Below are 24,530 nucleotides of genomic sequence, written 5' to 3' on the forward strand. Positions count from 1 at the left end.
GAGTAAAAGTAGGAGTGCCTGTTTTATGTCTGCAGCATCCAAGACAAACATCTAACCTTATGAACAATTAAGAATGACTTACTACATCTCACTATCCAAAGCAGAGGTCTCCAAACTTGGCCGCTTTAAGAGTGTGGACTTCAACTCCCAGAAGTTGGCTGGAGAATTCTGGGAGTTGAAGTCCACAAGTCTTAAAGCGGCCAAGTTTGGGGATCCTTGATCCAAAGTAATAAAAATCTCCTCTCACTGTCACAATAATTATTCCCACAAACCTTGACAATATGGAAGCTTATTCATTTGTAATGAGTCTATTAAACTCACTAAATATTGGGTGATCTTTGGATAAAATCTTGCCCCACTTTCTGCATTTTTATCTTACAATTCCATTGCAACAGAACTGTCAAGGCAGCTGCTGTAAGGGTTAGGACATCATAAACCTCACAGCAAAGTATATTTTTCCTATCTCCACGTTAAACCCCCCCCCCCCGAAGGTAATTCATCCAACTGGATAAAGAGTTCAGGTGAAAATAAAACAATGTTTTGCTTTGGGATCTTTGGAGGATTATGCTACAGTTTTCAAAAAGTCATGGGCTGCAAAAATGTACTTTCGGGTTTGTGTCTGATGGGCCACCACTTGCCCACACCAAGTTCACACTTTCAGGTTGGAGAAGCGCAAACATTGCTGGCCAACTGAGATTCTAAATATCTAGTAAATCGGTCAGTAACTTAGACTAACTTTATTGTCACTTTGAATACTAAGCAGCATACGTTAAAATGAAATTTCTTTGCATACAGCTCTGAGAGTCTTCACTTCTAATATACACTACATAAACATGACAAGATCAATCAATCCAGCACCTGCTGTGCCAGGCCTCCTTATTTAAGTTCCACTTGTAATGTCTTATGGAGATTCCCAGTCATCCATTGGCTGCCAATCAGTTTCCGGTCACAATTCAAAGTGTTGGTTATGACCTTTAAAGCCCTACATGGCATTGGACCAGAGTACCTCCGGAACCGCCTGCTACCGCACGAATCCCAGCGACCGATAAGCTCCCACAGAGTTGGTCCCATCGACCAAACAATGTCGTTTGGCGGGCCCCAGGGGAAGAGCCTTCTCTGTGGCAGCCCCGGCCCTCTGGAATCAATTCCCCCCAGAGATTTGAACTGCCCCCACCCTCCTTGTCTTTCGTAAATTATTCAAGACCTATCTATACCACCAGACATGGGGGAGTTGAGACACCTTTCCCCCAGGCTTTTTTATATTTATGTTTGGATATGTATGTGTTGTTTGCTTTTTAAATATAGAGTTTTTATGTGCTTTTTAGTATTAGATTTGTTTTTGCTAGAATATTGTTTTTATTGTTGTTGTGAGCCACCCCGAGTCTTCGGAGAGGGGCGGCATACAAACCAAATAAATAAATAAAATAAAAATCCAGGTCATGGTTGTCTCAAAGGTGCTTTTTCAAGAGTTTTTCTTCTCATCCAAGAAGCTTTATTTATAAGGGTTGCCCAGAAAGTAATGCACCACATTTTTTCCCAGCCCACAGTAATGGTACGTATGTGACACTTTAGATATCATTATTTGAATTGTCAGGAGTGTGTGTGCAAATTTTGCGTTTCTTCAGAGAGATAGCATAGCTGCAGTTGTGTTTTGAAATGGCATCTGTAAGTGATGTACGTTACAAGCAGCGTGCCGTCATTGAATTTCTCACTGCGGAGAAAGAAACTCTTGAGAACATTCACAAACGTTTGTGTACAATTTATGGAGAATCTGCAGTCGACAAATACAGTTAGTTGCTGGGCACAGAGGGTGAGGCCATTAAAGGTGATTCGCACAGTGCAGAAATGGCTTCGTCACCAGAACAAGGAGTCGTACCGACGGCATACACACCCTTGTGTCTCGCTGGATGAAGGCTATAGAATGGGACGGAGATTATGTGGAAAGATAGGGAGTGTAGAAGAAACATTCTTTCTTGTGTGTTAAGTTTCATTGTGTTCAATAAATAATTGTTGGAGAAAAAAATGTGGTGCATTACTTTGTGGGTGACCCTCATATTTATTTATTTTATTAGAATTGGAAGGTCTAACCTCCTGCTAAGGCAGGAGTCCCTATACCATTTCGGACAAATGGCAATCCAATCTCCCCTTGAAAGTCTCAAGTGTTGGAGTGCTCACAACCTCCGCAGGCAAGCTGTTCCACTGGTTGATCATCAGAAAGTTCCTCCTTATTTCCAGGTGGAATCTCTCCTTCCATCCGTTATTCCTTGTCTGGCCTTCTGGTGCTTTGGAAAACAGCCTGACCCCCTCCTCTCTGTGGCAGCCCCTCAAGTATTGGAAGATTGCTATCATGTCCCCCCTGATCCTTCTCTTTTCTAGATTGGCCATCCTCTGTTCATGCAACCTCTCTTCATATGTTTTAGTTTCCAGTCTCCTTATCATCCTGGTTGCTCTCTTCTGCACTTCCTCTCGAGCAGTGTTTCTCAACCTTGGCAAATTGAAGATATTTGGACTTCAACTCCCAGAATTCCCTGCATTCGCTCGCTGAGGAATTCTGGGAGTTGAAGTCCAAATATCTTCAATTTGCCAAGGTTGGAAAACACTGCTCTAGAATTTCAATGTCTTTTTTGTAGTGTGACCAAAACTGGATGCAGAACTCTAGGTGTGGTCTAACTAAGGCTTTATAGAGTGGTATTAGTACCTCCCTAGTCCTAAATTGTATCCCTCAATGCAATTTAGGATTGCATTGGCTTTTCTGGCTGCAGCTGCATATTGCTGGCACATATTTAATTGGTTGTCCATCAAGACTCCAAGATCCTTCTCACAGTCACTGTTATGTACGTATGTACGTACGTACGTATGTATGTATGTATGTACATACGTACGTATTTATTTATTTGATTTCTATGCCGCCCCTCTCCGAAGACTCGGGGCGGCTTACAACAGTGATTTACAATAAAATTGAGCTTCTATTGAGCTTCTTCAAACTCTTATTCAGCTAAAGAAGCTTCTTGGATGAGAAGCAAAACGTCTTCAAAGAAAGTCCAGTTGTCTCTTGAAAAAACACCTTTGGGACTCCACTTGTAATGAATGATTCCTGGAAAATAAAACTTTTGCAACGAAGAGTTGTCCAGCTGAAAAAGGATCTATAGTCACTGCTACATAGTAGGATTTTTGAAACATTTGTGACCCCTATGACAATCCTTAAGTGTTGTACCTCGTGATTCTTGACAAATGTCTCTCTTCTTTTATATACATTGAGAGTATAAGCACCAAAGACAAATTCCTTGTGGGTCCAATCACACTTGGCCAATAAAGAATTCCAAAGAAAGAATTTCGAAACTTCTGTATTTCTTTGCCACTCTTTAAAATGGCCATTTCGATTTTTTACTGAGTGTTTTCCGTCAACCTAATTCAGCGAAGGATTTCCTAGTGGTCCCTCATCCTCATACCAAAGTACAGTACTTTGTAACCCCTATGACCCCCCCCCCCCCGCGCGCTTATTGAGATGCTCAGATCAGCCGTAGCCGTCCTCAAGCTAGTCCCATAGGAACCCGAAGTGCTGAGTCACTCGGGCCGCTCATGGATTCACCCACCACTTTGCTCCTGACTCCGCCCTCTTTTTTTGGTCTTCCGGCAACCCCACCGAGAGAGGAGGGGGGAGGGCGGGGCTGCCTTGAAGGTTCCGCCCTCTCCGCTGGTTAGTCGAGGGGAACTCAACATGCCCGGCGGAGCCTAAAGAGACTTCGAAGAAGAGGATACAACAGAACAATCCGGTTCCCGTTTAGAAAGACGACATTGTCCCTTTTCGGTTGCCGTACAAGAGGGGGAATCTATTGAGTTAATACAAACATGGCTGCTGCCTTCCGAGCTGCGAGTCGAGGCTTGCATCCATGTAAGTACTGTATGTCAATTGCCTTGTCGTTGTTTTTATTATTTAAAAAGGTGGTGTTGGTAGGTGGGGGGGTTGGTAGGTAGGGGGGGGAACGGGGGGACGGACGGGACATTTCTTGCAGGATCCTCCAGTTTAAGATTGGGAAGGCGGAATGCAAGGAGCATTTGTCTCCCCAGCCTCGTTGAATGGTAGAGCGCTTGCCTTGCCTCTTGCAGGGGCTATGGGGGAGCTTGGGCATAGCTTTGGAGGGTTCGATCTACTGTAGGGGAAAGGCTATGGCGTGTGGCTGGGGGGAGTGTTTGCATTTTGCACCCAGCCGAGCCGCTGTTACATAAACTGAAAAGCCCTCCACTTGCAACAGAATACCTCATGCAACTACTTATTTTGTTTGTTTTGTCAAGTACATATTGGAAGTATGTAAAGATGTAATAATATTCACATACCTCAAGGGTCCTCAAACTTGGCAACTTTAAGACTTGTGGACTTCAACTCCCAGAATTCTCCAGCCAGTTTGTAGTTCTACGTTCTCCAATTTCTGGTTGACAGTTAGATAATAGCTAGCTAAACAATGCCTATGTGCCAAAATAAACGGGTTCTTAGATATGCTAATTGTGTTTGCACCACTTTGTAAGGTGGCTCATTGTTTTCATTGTGCCAAATTAACCACTTTTTTTTTTGGCCTGCCCAGGAGGATCACAGCCTCATCACTTATTTATTTATTTTTTATTTATTTGTTTTGTCAAGTACGCAAATATACACGAATAAAAGATTGGAAGAACATTAGAAATAGTAGTATTCATATACATGGTGATAAAGGATGGGATGGGAGGCACGTTGGTGCACTTACGCATGCCCCTTGGTGTAAGATTCCAGGACATCTCCAGAAATTGTCATGGAATTGTAAAGTTTAAGGTGACGACATGGACAAATGATTCTGTTTTAAGGAGAAACATTAGAGGCACTGATTTCACCATCAGTTCAATTCAATGGCTCCATCTGCAACTCTTCGAAAGCAGGGACTCAGGAAAAAAAAATCTGCAACACTGTCAATAGCACTCTGGTTTAACTTGTGGCTCGGGTTGTATTTTAGATCAGTGATGACAAACCTATGACACGGGTGCCACAAGTGGCATGCAGAGCCATATCTGCTGGCACGTGAGCTGTTGCCCTAGCTCAGCTCATGTGTGTGCCAGCCAGCTGATTTTTGGCTTGCACAGAAGCTTTGGGAGGGTGTTTTGGCTTCCAGAGAGCCTCCGGGGGGGGGGGGAGCTGTTTTCGCCCTCCCCAGGCATTGAATTATGAATGTCAGCACTCACGCATGCACAATAGCTCTCGTGCACGCTCTTTCGGCACCCAAAGAAAAAAAAAAGGTTCGCCACCACTGCTTTAGATGATCAAAATATTTGCAAAACCTGAAGTCAAATTCTAGGAAGTAAATGGCTTTGTTTGGTCTCTTGTCTTCCGTTAAGTTGCAAAAAGGAATAGCTGGCATCAAACGAGAGTCCAGTTGCATTGGAGATGGCAGTCAACAGCTGCTGTACAAAAAGCGAAGCCACAGATTCAGCCGGAAAAGAGGTAAGACACACCGATGAAATTCAATGGAGAGGCAGGCATATAACCAACATGTTAAGGCAGGGGTGTCAAACTCAATTTCATTGAGGACTGTATCAGGGTTGTGTTTGACTTTGGGGACCCGAAGAGAACTGAATACAATAGAAGAGAATACAGTAGTCCCTCGCTATACTGCGCTTCACCTACTGCGGCTTCACTTCATCGCAGGTTTCTGAGGAAGCCGATCGTCAGATTTAAACAGCCCGCCGAACTCGATCGGCAGGTTTTTAAAAAAAAAAAAAATCTAAAATTGTAAATACTGTATTTAAATACTGTATCTAAAATAAATACTGTGTGGGAAGGGTTTATAAACACTTAAAACAATGAAAACTTACCAAACAATTACAATATAAATACTTAAATAAGTACTATCAGTCGATAAATTCCCCATCGCGGATTTCACCTATCGCGGCCAGGTCTGGAGCGTAACACCAGCGATAGGTGAGGGACTACGGGACTACTGTACTTGTAGATCAGGGTAGAACTGTGTAGTTCGTGGTATTCCGAGTCTGGTTGTTTACTTGTAGATACAGTACAGTAGTACCTCGTGATACGAACCCCTCATGATACGAACCCGGGGTTCGGAATTTTTTTGCCTCTTCTTACGAACTTTTTTCGCCTTATGAACCCGCCGCCACGAACGCCAAACCCGGAAGTTTGGCAAAGGTTCGGGTTCGGGTTTGGTTCGGGAGGCCGCTGAGAAGCGCCGCCGCCCATCTGTCACCTTCTGAAACCGCTGGGGGGCTTCTCAACATTCTCTCGAATGCCGGACCCGGAAGTTCGGCAAAAGTTCGGGTTCGGCATTCGAGTTCGGGAGACGTCCTTCCTGGCCAGCCAAAACGTGGACTCCAGGAAGGACGTCTTTGTGACGTCAAAGCTCCGCCCCTGGAATTCCCTATTGGGATTCCCCACCTCCGTTTGAGCCTCCCGACCGGCCGACAGCTCCGCGGCTCTTCTGCAAAGGTGACAGCTGGGTGGCGGCGCTTCTTGGCGTTCTCCCAAACCCAAACTTTTGCCGAACTTTTCGGGTTCGGGAGAACACCGAGAAGTGCCCAGCTATTTCAGAAAGTGATAGCCGGGCGGTGGTGCCCAGCGGAGTGCTGTTTTTGTGATTTTTTTTTTTTTTGGCTTGCACGCATTAATCGGTTTTACATTGTTTCCTATGGGAAACATTATTTCGTCTTACAAACCTTTCACCTTATGAACCTCCTCCTGGAACCAATTAAGTTCGTAAGACAAGGTATCACTGTATTTCATTATCCAACTAGATAACATTATCCGTGAGAGTAGGGTTTCCTGCCTGTTTAAATGCAGTATCTTAGTGAGGTGGTTTAGTGAAGTGGAGGGGTACGTGTTTGTAGTTTCTACCTTCACATGTCCTGATGATGTTACCTAGTTAGGTAACGAAACATCTGCCAAAATCACATGGAGATCAAGTACCCCATGTGCTTTTTATTGTAATCTCTTGCTGGGAGTATATTTGAGAATAGTTCCGGTTGAACTTAGATGAGAAGAATTAACTTCTGAGTGTAGGGTTACCCTGCTATTTGCTTTGAGATTTGATGCAGAAGAATATCTCAGGGTTTTTGTTTTGGGGTTTTTTTTGGTCTTGGGGATTTGAAGCACACTCAGGATAAAGCTAGTGTCAATTTCCTTTTTACTTAGAAAGGAAGATTTTGAAGACTTGCCTGCTTGTGCTAAAAGAGAACAGTGCGGTTGGAAGAAATTTATTTAACAGAGGTCGTTTAAAAGAATTTACTTTTTATTTATTCCTAAGATAAAAATTCAGGAAATAGTATAAGGGCAGACTAGATGGATCATGAGGTCTTTTTCTGCCGTCAGTCTTCTATGTTTCTATTGTTTTTAGAATTATTCCCCGGAATCAGCTTTTCATGGTATTTTTAATCCGTGAGACACAAATACTGTAAGGTTAGTGGTCAAAGGATTTATACTTTCCCAGGAGTAGTAGTAAAACTGGGATTTCTCTTTCTTAAAAAGGAAATAAATTGTCAGAAACCTTTAACACAAAAAGTTAATGAAAAAAGAAAACAAATATTTTAATCCCATTTATGGCATGAAGACAACAAAATGGTTATGAATGTGCAGCTATTAACACTCTTAAAGAGCCAAGTCCTGCTTTCCCCAAAGATTTTCATTCTGAAAACAGATACTTTTATCCACGGGAACCAAAGAAGTTTCACCATCACTGGTATAAGGTCTTCTGAGTGGGCAGGTGGTTGGACTAGAAGACCTCTAAGGTTCCTTCCAGCTCTCTGAGTCTATGTTCTATCTTCTCTTTCTCCATTCATAGCACTTCACCCCAGCAGTATGTCAAAATTATCCTGGGATACTTAGGGAAAGAAGCCAAGACTTGATTATCCATAAAAGGTGTACCCAGTTAGGTGACATAATCTACTTTGACTAGCTGACCACACAAAAAAAATTGTGGTCGGCTTTTATTATTTATTTATCTAAGATCATTCATTCATTCATTCATTCATTCATTCATTCATTCATTCATTCATTCATTCATTCATTTATTCGACTTCAATGCCGCCCAATTCCGAAGGACTTAGGATGGCTTACAACAACAGTATGAATACAATAAATAGATACAAAACAGTAAAAGAAGTCAAACATTATCTAAGGCTAAAACATTAACAAACTAAAACCCCTTAAAAAAAACTTATTATAAGAAATGGTGGTCACACTCATAAACATACACACCATTCATACAATTGGCCCTTGAAGATGTAAATTTGTGGCCCATAGGCCTGCCGGCAAAGCCAGGTCTTCTTGGCCTTTAATGTTTTCACTTGTAATGCTTGATGTTTTAATACCTTTAATATTCCAGTTGTTTTATATTGTTTTTTTATGATGTAAGCTGCCCAGATTTGCTTGATAATGAGAGGGTGGCATCTAAATTTAATAAACAAACAAGTAAATAAGACCATTAGGGGGAAAGTCATTATTATTATTATTATTATTATTATTAATTAGATTTGTATGCTGCCCCTCTCCGAAGACTCGGGGCGGCTCACAACAGTAATACAAAAACAATATAACAGTGAGACAAATCTAATATTAAAATAAAACATATCTAAAACCCCAACAATTTAAAACCATACAACACATACATACCAAACATAAAATATAAAAGCTTGGGGGAGGATGTCTCAATTCCCCCATGCCTGGCGATAAAGGTGGGTCTTGAGTAATTTGCGAAAGACAAGGAGGGTGGGGGCCGTTCTAATCTCTGGGGGGAGTTGATTCCAGAGGGCCGGGGCCGCCACAGAGAAGGCTCTTCCCCTGGGGCCCGCCAAACAACATTGTTTGGTCGACGGGGCCCCGGAGAAGGCCAACTCTGTGGGACCTTATCGGCCGCTGGGATTCGTGCGGTAGAAGGCGGTTCCGGATGTATTCTGGTCCAATGCCATGTAGGGCTTTAATTGCAAGGAGGTAATTAGAAATCCACTTCAAAATTGTGGCCCTAAAATTATAGAAATCTAATTGTACAGTAGTAGAGTTTTTCTACTTCAACGACTTTACAATGTGGCCAGCTATGAAATTCTGGGACTTGCAATCCATTCCAAGTGTCTTAAAGTGGCTTACGGTTGAGAAATACAGCTCTACAGTTACCAAAAGTAAAATCTGACTTTATCAATGATAATTTTATAATTAATTATCAATGACAATTTTGTAATGTATAAATTATACATTATAATTTTAAATTTATAAATGGTGTGTGAAAAGCCTTTTATTGTCTTTTTTTTTTCTCCTCAGGAAACCTAAAACAGGGATCTTAATGTTAAACATGGGAGGTCCAGAGACCCTAGAAGATGTCCATGAATTCCTGCAAAGACTTTTTCTTGATAGAGATCTAATGACACTTCCGGTGCAAAGGTAAGAAAGTCCTTCAGCTACTGATTATCCGAATGAACTTCAAAGTTCATCAAGGGGTAACCCATCAAGGGGTAAAAAATATGATTATTGTTTTTAATACCCCTCACATCTGTATGCCGCCCCGAGTCTTCGGAGAGGGGCGGCATACAAATCTAATAAATTATTACTACTACTACTACTACTACTACTACTACTACTACTACTACTATTATTATTATTATTATTATTATTATTATTATTATTATTATTATTATGTCAGTACAACACAGCAAACGGGATCACTATGCTGGATTTTGTATTTCATCACCAGTCGGGCGCTTCCCAAGCACCTAGGACTGCGCGATATAGCGGCGAATTATGTTTGTCGATCCCAGTAAAGCGGCCTCTTGCAATTGACGGATGGAGATTTTGTCAATTCCGATGGTTTTCAAATGTCCGCTGAGATCCTTTGGCACTGCGCCCAGCGTGCCAAGTACCACTGGGACCACTTTCACTGGCTTATGCCAGAGTCGTTGCAGCTCGATTTTTAGATCTTTGTATTTCACTAATTTCTTTAGCTACTTCTCCTCTATTATTATTATTATTATTATTATTATTATTATTATTATTACTATTATTATTATTATTATCCTGGAGATAAACTGTTTCAACTCCTACGCTCAAAACGTCGCTACAGAGCACTGCACACCAAGACAATTAGATACAAAAACAGTTTTTACCAAATGCCATCACTCCGCTAAACAAATAATTCCCTCCACACTGTCGAACTATTTACTATTTCTACTAGTTTTTTCTCATCATTCCTATTACCCATTTCCTCCCACTTATGACTGTATGGCTGTAACTTGTTGCTTGTATTCTTAAGGTTTTTATTAATATTGATTGCTTATTTGACTCCCATGACAATCATTAAGTGTCGTATCTCATGATTCTTGACAAATATATCTTTTTCTTTAATGTACACTGAGCATATGCACCAAAGACAAATTCCTTGTGGCCAATAATTCAATTCAATTCAATTCAATTTATTAGATTTGTATGCCGCCCATCTCCGAAGACTCGGGGCGGCTCACAACAATAATACAAACAATATTCCAGCGAAAACAAATCTAATATTAAAAAAGCACATAAAACCCTATCATATTTAAAAAAGCAAACAACATATACATACCCAAACATAAATAAATAAATAAATAATAATAATAATAATAATAATAATAATAATAAAAGCCTGGGGGAAAGGTGTCTCAACTCCCCCATGCCTGGCGGTATAGATGGGTCTTGAATAATTTACGAAAGACAAGGAGTGTGGGGGCAGTTCTAATCTCCGGGGGGGGGGGGAGTTGATTCCAGAGGGCCGGGGCTGCCACAGAGAAGGCTATTCTATTCTATTAACTATCTATTTTATGTATTTCAGTAAATTGGGACCTTTTATTGCAAAGCGACGTACTCCAAAAATTCAAGAACAGTACAGGCGGATCGGGGGTGGATCACCCATTAAGAAATGGACCGAGACCCAGGGAGAAGGCATGGTGAAGTTGCTGAATGAAATGTCTCCAGATACTGGTATTTCGGTTTTTTTAATTTATTTTCTTGTTGAAGCTGCTGCAATGGGAAAACATGTTCAGTAATCTGAATAGCAGTTGGAAACCCTTTCTGACGGGTTTCGGCGAAGTGTAATAATGCAGAGTTGCTTTTAAAATTAAATTAGGTTGGAGTTGAATGGGAAGGTTGAGTCCCCAGCCTTGAAATTATTTATTGATTTATTTACAGTTAAATTGGATTTGGGAGATCTCTTATCTTCTCATGTGGGAGCTCTTACCTAGAAGAGCAAGTCACTTTTCTCACATTTTCTTCATGTAACCCGAGCAATCTTGTTAGAGCCACACAATCAAACTCAAGTGTGGCTTTATTTTTGCTCCAGTGAAGGTTATTTTATTGTCATTTGTCTGTCTGTCTCTGTCTATCCCCGTCTGTGTATCCATCTGTCTGGCTGCTTGCCTGTCCATTATCCATTTATTAATTGTCTGTCTGCCTGTCTGTCTTTCTGTCCATCTGCCTGCCTGCCTTTCTCTTTATTGTCTGTCTGTCTGTCTGTCTGTCTGTCTGTCTATTATCTATCTATCTATCTATCTATCTATCTATCTATCTATCTATCTATCTATCTATCTATCTATCTATCTATCTATCTACCGTGTTTCCCCGAAAGTAAGACAGTGTCTTACTTTCTTTTTACCTCCAAAAGCCCCACTACGTCTTACTTTCGGGGTATGTCTTACATTGGAAAAAAATTGAAAGGGTCGCGTTCCCGAAGGCATCTCCCCAGAGTCCAGAAGGGCAGCCGCAAGACAGGAGCCTCGTGAGCCCTTTTCCAAGTTCAACTTCAGGGCTCCAAGCGGCGTGCACGCGTGGAGCCACAGACGCGTGTCGGGGAAGCGTGTGTCTGGAGGGGAGGAGCCGCTCTGCGCAGTTGGGCAGCCCCACCTGCCTGCCGGAAAGGAGGCGGGCGAAGGAGGGCGCAGCTCTGGCCGCTCGCCTCGGAGCTGGTCGGCCTCGCTGGCCGCTTGCAGCCGAGCCTCGGCAGGACTCGGTTGCTGGGACGAGCGCCTTCGCTGCAAGCCGCCTTCACTCGGCTCGCTTCGGACCAGCGCCGTCCTTCGCTTTGCCAAGCCGGGGAAGAGGCGGTGGCGCCGCGGCGAGGCGAAGGCGCGGGGAGCTTGGAAGCGACGTCATCGGGCTCCCCCCCGGCAATACCCCTGTCTTTCCCCGAAAGTAAGACATATGTCTTACTTTCGGGGTACGGCTTATATTAGCCGACCCCCCTGAAACCCCCGATACGTCTTACAATCGGGGGTGTCTTACTATCGGGGAAACAGGGTATCTATCTATCTATCTATCTATCTATCTATCTATCTATCTATCTATCTATCTATCTCTATCTATCTCTATCTATCTATCTATCTATCTATCTATCTATCTATCTATCTATCTATCTATCTATCTATCTATCTACCTATCTATCTAATATCTAATCCATCTGTCCATCCACTTACCTATCTATCTATCTATCTATTATCTATTTCTCCCCCCGTCCCCCCCTCTCTTACTCATCTATTTATATCTGCCACATGAGTCCCAGTGACCAATTAGGTTCCACAGAGTCGGCCTTCTCCAGGTCCCATAAACTAGACAATGTCACTTGGCGGGACCTAGGGAAAGAGTCTTCTCTGTGGGGGCCCCAGCCCTCTGGAATCAGTTCCCCCCAAAGATTCGTACTGCCCCCACCCTCCTTGCCTTCCATAAGAGTGTAAAAACTCATCTATGCCGCTAGACTTGGGGCCATTAGATTCTAGTCCTGTGGCCGACGAACGATATGTATGTTGTTGTTGAGTGGGAATGATTGATTTTTTAATATAATGGGGATTTTATATTTGATAAGTGGGTTTTATATTAATTGGATTTAGGATTTGTATTATTGTTATTTATTTATTTATTTATTTATTTATTGATTGATTGATTGATTGATTGGATTTGTATGCCGCCCCTCTCCGCAGAAGTTGGAAAACAGGCCATTTTTAGCCTCCGGGGGGGCAGGGGAAGCTATTTTCGCCCTCCCCAGGCATTGAATTATGGGTATGGGCACTCACGCATGCACGATAGCATGTGTGCACGCTCTTTTGGCACCTAAGGAAAAAAAAGTTCACCATCTCTGCACTAGGGAATCTGTGCACATGCAAATATTGTGATGCGAAACAGTGGCAAAGATAAGTGGAACCCACCCCTGATTCTGTGCCCTGCAAAAGCATGCCTATCTACGGAGTCTCCGGAGAGGGGCAGCATACAAATCTAATAAATAATAATAATAATAATAATAATAATAATAATAATAATAATAATAATGCCTGACAAACTCCTACTTTAGTTTTCCAGCAGCCACAGCTGTTTGCTAAGACACTAAAGTGTCTTGCTCAACTTAGATTTAATGTCAAATGATTTGCAGTATTATTTTTATTATTTTTATTATTATTTATTCGATTTGTATGCCGCCCCTCTCCGAAGACCATCCCTCGTCTTCCCTGCTCAGCATCCTTCATAAAAAATATGTAGTAATCATTGCATGTTCTTAGAGTTATGTGATCCCTCAGAATAATTCAACCAACAAGGTGGACAGGAAAATAAAATGTTTAACTTTTCCAGAAGGAAAAACGAACAAGGTTTTCAGCTGTTTGTAAAGAGATCAGCCGTTAGAATTTTTTCTTCTTTCCTCTCATCTGTGCCAGTGAGAACTCTGCCAGTGATCTAGTGATTACTTTATACAACCAGGATTCTCCCAAGTGAAGGTGCAAAACAGGGCAACAAGTACGATCCAGGAAATGGAGCACCTCCCTTATGAAACCAGGTTGCAAAGCCTTGGTCTCTTCAGCCCTGAAAGACGGCGTTTAAGGGGTGAATTGATCGAAGTGTATAAAATCATGTATGGGATAGAAAATGTGGATAGAGAAAAATTCTTTTCTCTATCCCACAATACAAGGACGAGGGGGCCCTCCCTAAAACTCATAGGTAAGAAAGCGAGGTCAAATGAAGACCTCACCTACAAAAAGATATTGACAAAATTGAACGGGTCCAAAGACGGGCTACAAGAATGGTGGAAGGTCTTAAGCATAAAACGTATCAGAAAAGACTTAATGAACTCAATCTGTATAGTCTGGAGGACAGAAGGAAAAGGGGGGACATGATCGAAACATTTAAATATATTAAAGGGTTAAATAAGGTCCAGGAGGGAAGTGTTTTTAATAGGAAAGTGAACACAAGAACAAGGGGACACAATCTGAAGTTAGTTGGGGGAAAGATCAAAAGCAACATGAGAAAATATTATTTTACTGAAAGAGTAGTAGATCCTTGGAACAAACTTCCAGCAGACGTGGTAGATAAATCCACAGTAACTGAATTTAAACATGTCTGGGATGAACATATATCCATCCTAAGATAAAATACAGAAAATAGTATAAGGGCAGATTAGATGGACCATGAGGTCTTTTTCTGCCGTCAGACTTCTATGTTTCGATGTTTCTAAATAAAGAGAAATAATTCTTCACCCAGAGGGTCATTGGTTTATGGAATTCACTTCCAGAAGAGGTCGTGACAGCTGTCAGTCTGGATAACTTCAAGGCAGGATTGGGCAGATTCATGGATGCCAAGTGTATCGGTGGTCATTGAAACAGATGTCCATGTGCCGCCTCTATGTTGGTTGAGGCAGGCAGGATTCCCTTGAGTACCATTTGTTGGGGGTCAGGGGAAAGGGAGGGTTTTGCCTTCTCTTTCTGCTCAAGATCCTCATGGACAATTGGTGGGCCACTGTGTGACACAGAATGCTGGACTCGATGGGCTTTGGCCTGATTCAGCATGGCTCTTCTTATGTTCTTATGTTCTTAAAGAATCGTTATCTTGAGAGATCTGGCAGAAAGGACAGCTTTCACTAGGAAAATATGATTAAGAAAAATATCTGAACTATTTCCCTCAGAATGTTTTATGAAAAAAAACCCACCCAGGTTTAAGACATCTCTTCTTAAAATGTGAGGTGGTTCTCACTAGGAATCTTGATGTCTGCATATGCCTCTGTGTGATTAACAACTTTTCCATTTGGCTGTGGCTTATGCACACAAACATATACACACCCTGTAAAGTTAAACAAAGAGACTGCCATTGGCTACACCCAACAGCTGGTTAGTTCCTCCCTTGAATATGGACGAGTTGATAAGAAGAAACCGCTCCAAGTCACTCTGTACAAGAAGCCTATGCAAGTACCCAGTTTTGGAAATTACAATTTGGACATTAAGACTGTGCGTTGTGGTGTAATCCATCTGCTCAATGCTATTGGATGGAGGAAGTTCCCATGGCTGAGAAAGTTTAAGCTGCAAAGTCCCTCTATCAAATTTATTTATTTATTTATTTATTGATTGATTGATTGATTGATTGGCTTTTTATGCTGCCCTCTCCGAAGACTCGGGGTCACTTACAACATATAAAAAACAGTAAGTTACAATAAGATTAAATCCCATTAAATTAAAATTACATAACTATCTAAAATCCCTAGTTATATTAAAATCAATCACCCCATTCATACAGCAACCATACAGTCATTCATTGCCCAGGGACTAAGGTCTAATTGGCCCAAGCCTGGTGACATAAATGAGTCTTAAGACTCTTACGAAAGGCGAGGAGGGTGGGGGCAGAACGAATCTCCGGGGGGAGCTGATTCCAAAGGGCCGAGGCCCCCACAGAGAAGGCTCTTCCCCATGTCCTGCCAAACGACATTGTCTAGTTGACAGGACCTGGAGAAGGCCGGCTCTGTGGGACCTAACCGGTCGCTGGGATTGATGCAGCAGGAGGCGGTCCCCAAAGTAACCTAGTCCAATGCCATATAGGGCTTTGTAGGTCATAACCAATACTTTAGTTGGGGAAAGATCAAAAGCAACATGAGAAAATATTATTTTACTGAAAGAATAGTAGATCGTTGGAACAAACTTCCAGCAGACGTGGTTGGTAAATCCACAGTAACTGAATTTAAACATGCTGGGATAAACATAGATCCATCCTAAGATAAAATACTTTGAATTGAGTCCGGAAACCAATTTGCAGCCAGTACAGACCGTGGAGTGTTGGAGATACATGACATGCCTGGGTATGCCCATAACCACTCACGCGGCTACGTTCTGCACCATTTGTAGTTTCCAAACACTCTTCAAAGGTAGCCCATGTAGAGAGCATTGCAGTAGTCGAACCTGAAATTAGGCAGTTAAAGGGTTGGGACTTCGGAGCAGCAAGTTAATGGTTTAGGAAGTATTATCTGTGCTTGTCAGACCTGCTTACTCCTCCTTACTTCAGAGTGTGGCTTCCTAACTGAAAGCCGCCCTGACTTTATCTGTTTGAACGCCTCTTGCATCTTAAGGTGGATTCTGATTAGGAATTTTGTTTTCTAAATTCTACACGATGACAAGCATGCCAATGTCTTTGCAGGAGAAATTTCCAGGACAATGAGGAGAAGCACTGCTTAGATCAGGGTTGGCAAACCTTTTTTCCCTTGGGTACCGAAAGAGCATGAGTGCGCACTATTGTGCACGCACAAATGCCCACACCTATAATTCAATGCCTGGGAAGGGCATCCCGCCTCCCAGAGGCCTTCTGTAGGCTGGAAACAGCCTGTTTCCCAACTTCTGGTGGACCTAGTAGACTCATGTTTTACCCTCCGGAAGCTCCAATGGCTTCCCTAGAGCTGGGGGAGGGTAAAAATGCCCTCTCCCATTCCCCTGGAGGATCTCTGGGAGCCAAAAACATCCTTCCGGAGCCTCTGTGCGAGCCACAAATCAGCTGGCTGGCACAGACATGCACGTTGGAGCTGAGCTGGGGCAACAGCTCATGTGCCAGCAGATATGCCTCCACATGCCACCTGTGGCACCCGTGCCATAGGTTCACCATCACTGGCTTAGATCAAGGCAGGGATTACAGGTAGTCCCCGACTTACGACGTCGATCCGTTCCTACGGAGCGTCATGAGCCGAATTTTCATGTAAGTCGGAATACTGTACAGTATTCCGATTAACACGAATGGAGATGGTGGCGACTTCAAGGGACCAACAGCCGGTGCTTCTCAGCGCTGCGTTGCTGCAGCCTCCGAGGCCACCGCTGCCGCCTCCGTTCAGGCGAGGGGATCTCTGCGGTGGGTGGCCTCGGAGGCTGCAGCAATGCAGCACCGAGAAGGACCGGTTGCTGGTCCTTTGAAGTCGCTGCCACCTCCATTCGGGCAGAGGGTCTCCGCGGGGTGCCGAAGCTGCCGCCGCCGCCATCCAACGTGGACATCCCCTCGCCCGAACGGAGGTGGTGGCGGCGGCTGCTTCGAGGGAGCTCTGCTGCTGTCCCCGGGTCGTCGTAACGACGAAACAATTTAAGTTGGGGACGAGGTAACCCAGGGACTACCTGTATAATGTTCTTGGTTGAACTGTTTTTGTTTTAAAAGAAGTGAGATTTTATTATTGCTAGAAGCTTTTGCAATATTATATTTTTCACCTGGGCAAAATGCTTGTGTAGTTCTTCCAAAGAGAAATGCATCATTCCACCATTTTTCCTTGTGGAGGAAAAGGTTGGAATGGAAGATTTAAAGTTTTGTGTAGCAGTGGGTACCAAGGATTTTTAAAAAAGTAAATAATCAAGTTACAAACATAGAAGATTGATGGCAGAAAAAGACCTCACGGTCCATCTGGTCTGCCCTTATACTATTTCTTGTATTTTATCTTAGGATGGATATATGTTTATCCCAGGCATGTTTAAATTCAGTTACCAACCATGTCTGCTGGACGTTTGTTCCAAGCATCTACTACTTTTTCAGTAAAGTAGTATTTTTTCACGTTGCTTCTGATCTTTCCCCCAACTAACCTCAGATTGTGCCCCCTTGTTCCTGTGTTCACTTTCCTATTAAAAACAGTTCCCTCCTGAACCTTATTTAACCTTTTAACATATTTAAATGTTTCGATCATGTCCCCCTTTCCCTTCTGTCCTCCAGATTCTACAGATTGAGTTCATTAAGTTTTTCCTGATAGGTTTTATGCTTAAGACCTTCCACCATTCTTGTAGCCCGTCTTTGGACCCGTTCAATTTTGTCAATATCTTTTTGTAGGTGAGGTCTCCAGAACTGAACACAGTATTCCAAATGTGGTCTCGCCAGCGCTCTGTACAGCAGGATCACAATCTCCCTCTTCCTGCTTGTTATACCTCTAGCTATGCAGCCAAGCATTCTACTTGCTTTCCATACCGCTTTAACTGCTGGTGACTATAGAGACACTTCCTTGTAGTTTTCTAGGAAACTATTTGGAGGTGGTTTGCATTGATTTTATAATTTTTCTTTTTTAAAAAATCCCAGTTTAGCCCATGATCTGGGACTGGGATGGCGAACCTGTGGTATGCGTGCCATAGGTGGGACATGGAGGCATACCGGAAGGCACGCAAGGCATTGCTTTATGTCAGCTCCAGGGCGCATGCACGTAGTAGCCAGCTGATTTTCGACCTTGGGAAGGCCCTTTTGCCCTCTGGAGACTTGAGGAAACCTTCACTTGAAGCTCTGGAGTGCAAAAAACCGCCCAACGAGCAAACTGTGATTTTTTTGCACTCCGGAGTGTAAAAGACAGCCCAACGGGCAAACCGGAAGTTCAGTAAACAGACTCCCAGTTTCCCCTTTGTGCTGTTTTTTGACCCCGGGGCTTCAGGAAATTTCCTTGGAGGCTCCAGAGTGCAAAAAAAAGCTCAACAGGAAAACCAGAAGTCTGTTTTTCCAAACTTATTGTTTAATAATAATAATAATAACAACAACAACAACAACAACAACAATAATAATTTATTAGATTTGTATGCCGCCCCTCTCCGAAGACTCGGGGCGGCTCACAACAACGATAAAAACAATATTATAATGGCACAAATCTAATATTAAAAAACTAAAAACCCTATCATAATTAAAAACCAAACAGCACATACATACCAAACATAAATTATAATGAGCCTGGGTGAAAGATGTCTCAAATCCCCCATGCCTGGCGGTATAAGTGAGTCTTGAGTAGTTTACGAAAGACAAGGAGGGTGGGGGCAGTTCTATTCTCCGGGGGGAGTTGGTTCCAGAGGGCCGGGGCCGCCACAGAGAAGGCTCTTCCCCTGGGTCCTGCCAGATGACATTGTTTGGTCGACGGTATCCGGAGAAGGCCAACTCTGTGGGACCATATCGTCCCCTGGGATTCGTGCGGTAGCAGGCAGTTCCGGAGGTACTGTGGTCCAATGCCATGTAGGGCTTTAAAGGTCATGACCAACACTTTGAATTGTGACCGGAAACTGATTGGCAGCCAATGCAGGCCACGAAGTATTGTAGATACGTTTACCTGTTTGGCCATTTTTTCACCGTCCCAGCCTTCAGTGAGGTCTGCATGCATGCACCGGGGGAATTGGGGTTGGGTGTGCACATGCGTAAGGGGGTAATGAGTGGGTGTGACCACGTTTGCACGTGCTAGCGCGCACACACACACCCTTTTGGCATGCGGACTAAAAAAGGTTTCGCCATCATCCGCCCCGAGTCTTTGGAGAGGGGAGGCATACAAATCTAATTTATTACTATTTATTATTATTATTATTATTATTATTATTATTATTATTATTATTATCATCATCATCATCATCATCATCATCATCATTGACCTAGGATTTCTTGGTAATTTCCCATCCAGTCCCAGGTAAAGGTTTACATGGATGGATGAATTTGATTTAGTGATCAAGGCATCAGACTAGAAACTGGGATACCATGAGTTCTAGTCCTGCCTTAGGGACAAAAACAGCTGGTCTTTGCTGGTCACTCACTGGTCACTCACTCTTAGACCTAGGAAGCAGGCAGTGACAAACTACTTCTGGGGGGGGGAACCCTTGACAACAAAACTAAAGTTATTAGTCCAGACAGCCACCTGAAGTCAGCAGTGACTCATAGCAGTTGAAGTCCATTGATTTCAGTAGGAGAGCTGAGCGCTGAAAGGTTGAATTCTGATTAGACTGTCTCCAATGTCGATTTCTTATCTCTTCTGCCTGTAGAAAATGAGCTGCACACTTTCTCTTCTAGAATTAGAGTTTTTATCACCTCCAGTAATTGACTTCCTGGCTTCTAGAGCAGGAGTCGGCAACCTGCGGCTCTGGAGCTTCATGTGGCTCTTTCATCTCTTTGCTGCAGTTCCCTGTTGCTCAAAATATGTGTCACAACCGCCAATGTCAGACTCAGGGCGGCTTACAACATGTTAGTCATAGCACTTTTTAAAAACAGAGCCATCATATTGTCCCCACAATCCGGCTCCTCATTTTACCCACCTCGGAAGGATGGAAGGCTGAGTCAATCTTGAGCCAGTGATTAGATTTCAACTGCTGACCCGCAGATCTAGCAGTCAGCTTTAGTGGCCTGCAGTACTGCACTCTACCCATTGCGCCACCTCGGCTCATTTATACTGTTCTACTATGCATTTTCTACTGTGGGAAAATGGGAGGGGGGATTGTATGAGGTTGTTAGTAGGTAGCCCTAACAAGTTCTTTCTAGAAAGCCAAGGTCATCCTTTGTATCTGCATCTCTGCACCTGCACGGAAGGAGATTAGTGGATCCTGCCGACATGACAGATGAAGATTGGACAATGTGATGGATTTGTGGGTGCGGGTGCAAGGACTTGAACTTTCAACTGGGTGGTGAAACTCCAAGGGATTCAGATTTGGGTTTCATCCATGGCTCTAATAATAAATTGGGACTTTGAGGAATACTTTGACTCTGAGTCTGATTTAATTTTGGATGCTACTTGGAACCCTGACTCCAAGACTATTTCAGAAACACAGAAACACAGAAGATTGACAGCAGAAAAAGACCTCATGGTCCATCTAGGCTGCCTTTATACTATTTCCTTGCAGAAGAGAAAGCTTGGGTAGTTCTTTATCCCATAAATTACCTTAAACCAGATCAAACAGCTTTATCAACCTCAATATTGACAGCAGGAGTTGAGAAGCTGTCTAGCAAATCCTTGTAGTTGTTAATGCTGGATCTATTTTCTGCCAGCTCTACTTCATAGGAAGAAACAAACAAAAAAAAATCTGTTTTGAAAAGGGCTGATGCTAAAGCAGTTTTTGGCTGAAAGGGGAAGTGTGGGTGTGCTAGCTTATTTGCACATGCTCACATCCCTTCTCTCCCTCCATGTATGCGCACACACCCAACCCTGCGCATACGCACAAGCCACCCCATCCACATATATGCGCACAGGCCTCACTGAAGCTTGGGGCGATGTTGTGGTTGGCTCTGGCCCAGCTCCTGCCCCAAGGAATGTGGAGGTGGATGTGGGGGAAACACCCACATGCCACTGGTCTGTTTTGCTCCCGATAGAATCTCCCGACGAAGGCTCCTCTGACGAAGGAAGTGTGAGTAGCAGGGAAGGGGGGAGTTTGGCAGACAGCCCAGGAGGAGATCAATCATCCTTATCATCCCTGGATTCTGAACAAGAACTTATGACAGATCCACGCATGCGTAGAGTGATGCATAGGAGAGAACAATTGAAGGATTATTACAGGAGATAAGTGAGGCCACCTGTGGTTAGGTGGGGCTGCTGTAATTGGTGCTACAGATAAAAGAGCAGCATGCTGGTTTAGCCTCGTGGCAGTTTATCTGATTCATACTTTCGTCAAGATCGTGGTTTTTGTTGTTTCCCTGTTCAAGACTGTGTGTGGACTTTCTGAACTTTAGAATTGGACTCAATTTCCCAGTTACTGGGTGAGAAATTGGATTGCATTTAACCTGTGCTTTGTGTGTACCAGAAAATCCCTTTGACATTTAAAAAGGGAGTTTTTTCTGCTTTTCTTTTGATTAATGTTTCCAAATGTAAAATAATGCACTTGGGGAAAAGGAATCCTCAATCTGAGTATTGCATTGGCAGTTCTGTGTGAGCAAAAACTTCAGAAGAGAAGGATTTAGGGGTAGTGATTTCTGACAGTCTCAAAATGGGTGAGCAGTGTGGTCAGGCAGTAGGAAAAGCAAGTAGGATGCTTGGCTGCATAGCTAGAGGTATAACAAGCAGGAAGAGGGAGATTGTGATCCCCTAATATAGAGCGCTGGTGAGACCACATTTGGAGTAATGTGTTCAGTTCTGGAGACCTCACCTACAAAAAGATATTGACAAAATTGAACGGGTCCAAAGACGGGCTACAAGAATGGTGGAAGGTCTTAAGCATAAAACGTATCAGAAAAGACTTCATGAACTTAATCTGTATAGTCTGGAGGACAGAAGGAAAAGGGGGGACATGATCGAAACATTTAAATATGTTAAACAGTTAAATAAGGTTCAGGAGGGAAGTGTTTTTAATAGGAAAGTGAACACAAGAACAAGGGGACACAATCTGAAGTTAGTTGGGGGAAAGATCAAAGGCAACATGAGAAAATATTATTTTACTGAAAGAGTAGTAGATCCTTGGAACAAACTTCCAGCAGACGTGGTTGGTAAATCCACAGTAACCAAATTTAAACATGCCTGGGATAAACATATATCCATTGTAAGATAAAATACAGGAAATAGTATAAGGGCTGACTAGATGGACCATGAGGTCTTTTTCTGCCATCAGTCTTCTATGTTTCTATGTTTCTATGATAAAGACTTTTGGTTTTCCTGCTATCGTGTGGTGTGCGTCTTTCTAGACTAATTACCCTGTAATTACGGGCGGTTGGGACACGCCGGCAGAACAGGCGGGGGAAAAACGGCCAAATGGGTAAACGATGTTCGGAAAAATGGACTTCTGGTTTACACATTCTGCTGTTTTTTGCACTCTGGAGCTTCCTGAAGCCCCGGAGTGCGAAAAACAGCACAATGGGCAAACGAGAAGTTTGGCCATTTTTTTGCACTCTGGGATTTCAAGGAAGCTTCCTTGAAGCTTCTGGAGGGCGAAACGGCCTTTCCCAAGGCTGAAAATCAGCTGTGCTGGAGCTGACATTTATTTTATTTATTTATTTTGTCAATAATATTAAAATGCATGGTATGAGTAAATGTTTAAATATTGAAATACATGCAACAAGTAAAAATAAAGAAACAGTAAGGATAGGGGACGGAAGGCACGCTGGTGCACTTATGCAAGCCCCTTATTGACTTCTAAGGAATTGGGAGAGGTCAATAGTGGATAATCTAAGGGTAAAGTTTTGGGGATTAGGAGATGATACTACAGAGTCTGGTAATGAATCCCATGCATCAACTACTCGGTTACAGAAGTCGTATTTCGTGCAGTTGTGTTTGGAGTGGTTTACTTTAAGTTTGTTTCTGTTGTGTGCTCTTGTGTTATTGTGGTTGAGGCTGAAGTAGTCGTTGACTAGGAGAACGTTGTAGCCTATGATTTTATGGGCTATGCTTAGATCGTGTTTAAGGCGATGTAGTTCTAAGCTTTCTAAGCCAAGGGTTGTTAGCCTAGTTTTGTAGGGTATTTGGTTGCGAGTGGAGGAGTGAAGAGCTGTTCTAGTAAATTATCTCTGGACATTTTCTAGAGTGTTTATGTCTGAAATGCGGTGTGGGTTCCAGACTGATGAGCTTTATTCAAGGATTGGTCTGGTGAAAGTTTTGACATAGGGCAATGTCTTGGACTTTGTTCTGTCGGTCTCTCTGGTAGACTCCTCTCAAAAATTCACAGGTACAAACTTCAGACACACACACGTTTGAAAATTCAAAACAATGTTCTTTATAAGGAAAATTCACTTAACCTAAGCCCCCTTTTGGTATAGCAAAGAGCACTCGTCCCCAAACAAACTGGTAATTTGTACACGTCCCTTATCAGTTCTGTGATACTTAGCTTGCAGCTGTGAGGCAATTCACAGTCCTTCTTTCACAAAGTGAAACACACTTTGCTCTGGTTTAGTTTCAAAGCGGGGAAAAACCAGCACACAAAAGGTCAAAGTCAGTAAAGCAGTCATGAAACACAACGATCAGATAATCCTCCACAATGGCCAAACCCACAGGCTGCTATTTATAGCAGCCTCACTAATCACCACAGCCCCACACAACCACGGGTGGCCTCATTTTCTTTGATAATAATCTCTCAGTTGTTGCTGCCTATGCATCGCTCTCCGCATGCATGGCTGTATCATTAACTCTTGTTCTGAATCCAAGGAGGAGCTAGATAATTGATCTCCTTCTGAGCTGTCTGCCCCACTCTCCTCCTCCCTGTCACTCATGTCTTCTTGGTCAGAGGAGCCTTCATCATCAGATTCCACCAGGGGGGCAAAACAGGCCTGCAGCATGTGGATGTCTCCCCCACATCCACAGTCCTTGGGGCAGGAGCTGGGCCAGAGCTAACCACAACAGACTTACTTGATAGTTTTTTTCCTTGAAAACATTTTGCTTCTCATCTAAGAAGCTTCTTCAGTTCTGAAGTCCACAAAGTTGCCAAGATTGAGGAAAGACTGGTGTAGATTGAGGAATATTGCCTTAGTCGATATTCAGTAATACCTTGTCTTACAAACTTAATTGGTTCCGGGACGAGGTTCTTAAGGTGAAAAGTTTGTAAGACGAAACAATGATTCCCATAGGAATCAATGGAAAAGCGAT

The 24,530-nt window shown here is 43.0% G+C and overlaps 1 protein-coding gene across 1 annotated transcript in view; it reads left to right on the forward strand.

The window, feature by feature from the left end:
• The first annotated feature begins 3,644 nt into the window (after window positions 1-3,644).
• FECH (ferrochelatase) overlaps window positions 3,645-24,530 on the forward strand; it is a 46,519-nt gene continuing 25,633 nt past the window's right edge. Inside the window, exons 1-4 of the mRNA XM_070736407.1 lie at window positions 3,645-3,892; window positions 5,362-5,467; window positions 9,287-9,406; window positions 10,824-10,972. Coding sequence (XP_070592508.1) covers window positions 3,850-3,892; window positions 5,362-5,467; window positions 9,287-9,406; window positions 10,824-10,972 — 418 coding nt within the window. The 5' untranslated portion in view covers window positions 3,645-3,849. The remainder of the gene's footprint in view (window positions 3,893-5,361; window positions 5,468-9,286; window positions 9,407-10,823; window positions 10,973-24,530) is intronic.

The sequence above is a fragment of the Erythrolamprus reginae genome, chromosome 2 (assembly GCF_031021105.1).
Source record: "Erythrolamprus reginae isolate rEryReg1 chromosome 2, rEryReg1.hap1, whole genome shotgun sequence".
NCBI classification, from domain to species: Eukaryota; Metazoa; Chordata; class Lepidosauria; order Squamata; family Dipsadidae; genus Erythrolamprus; species Erythrolamprus reginae.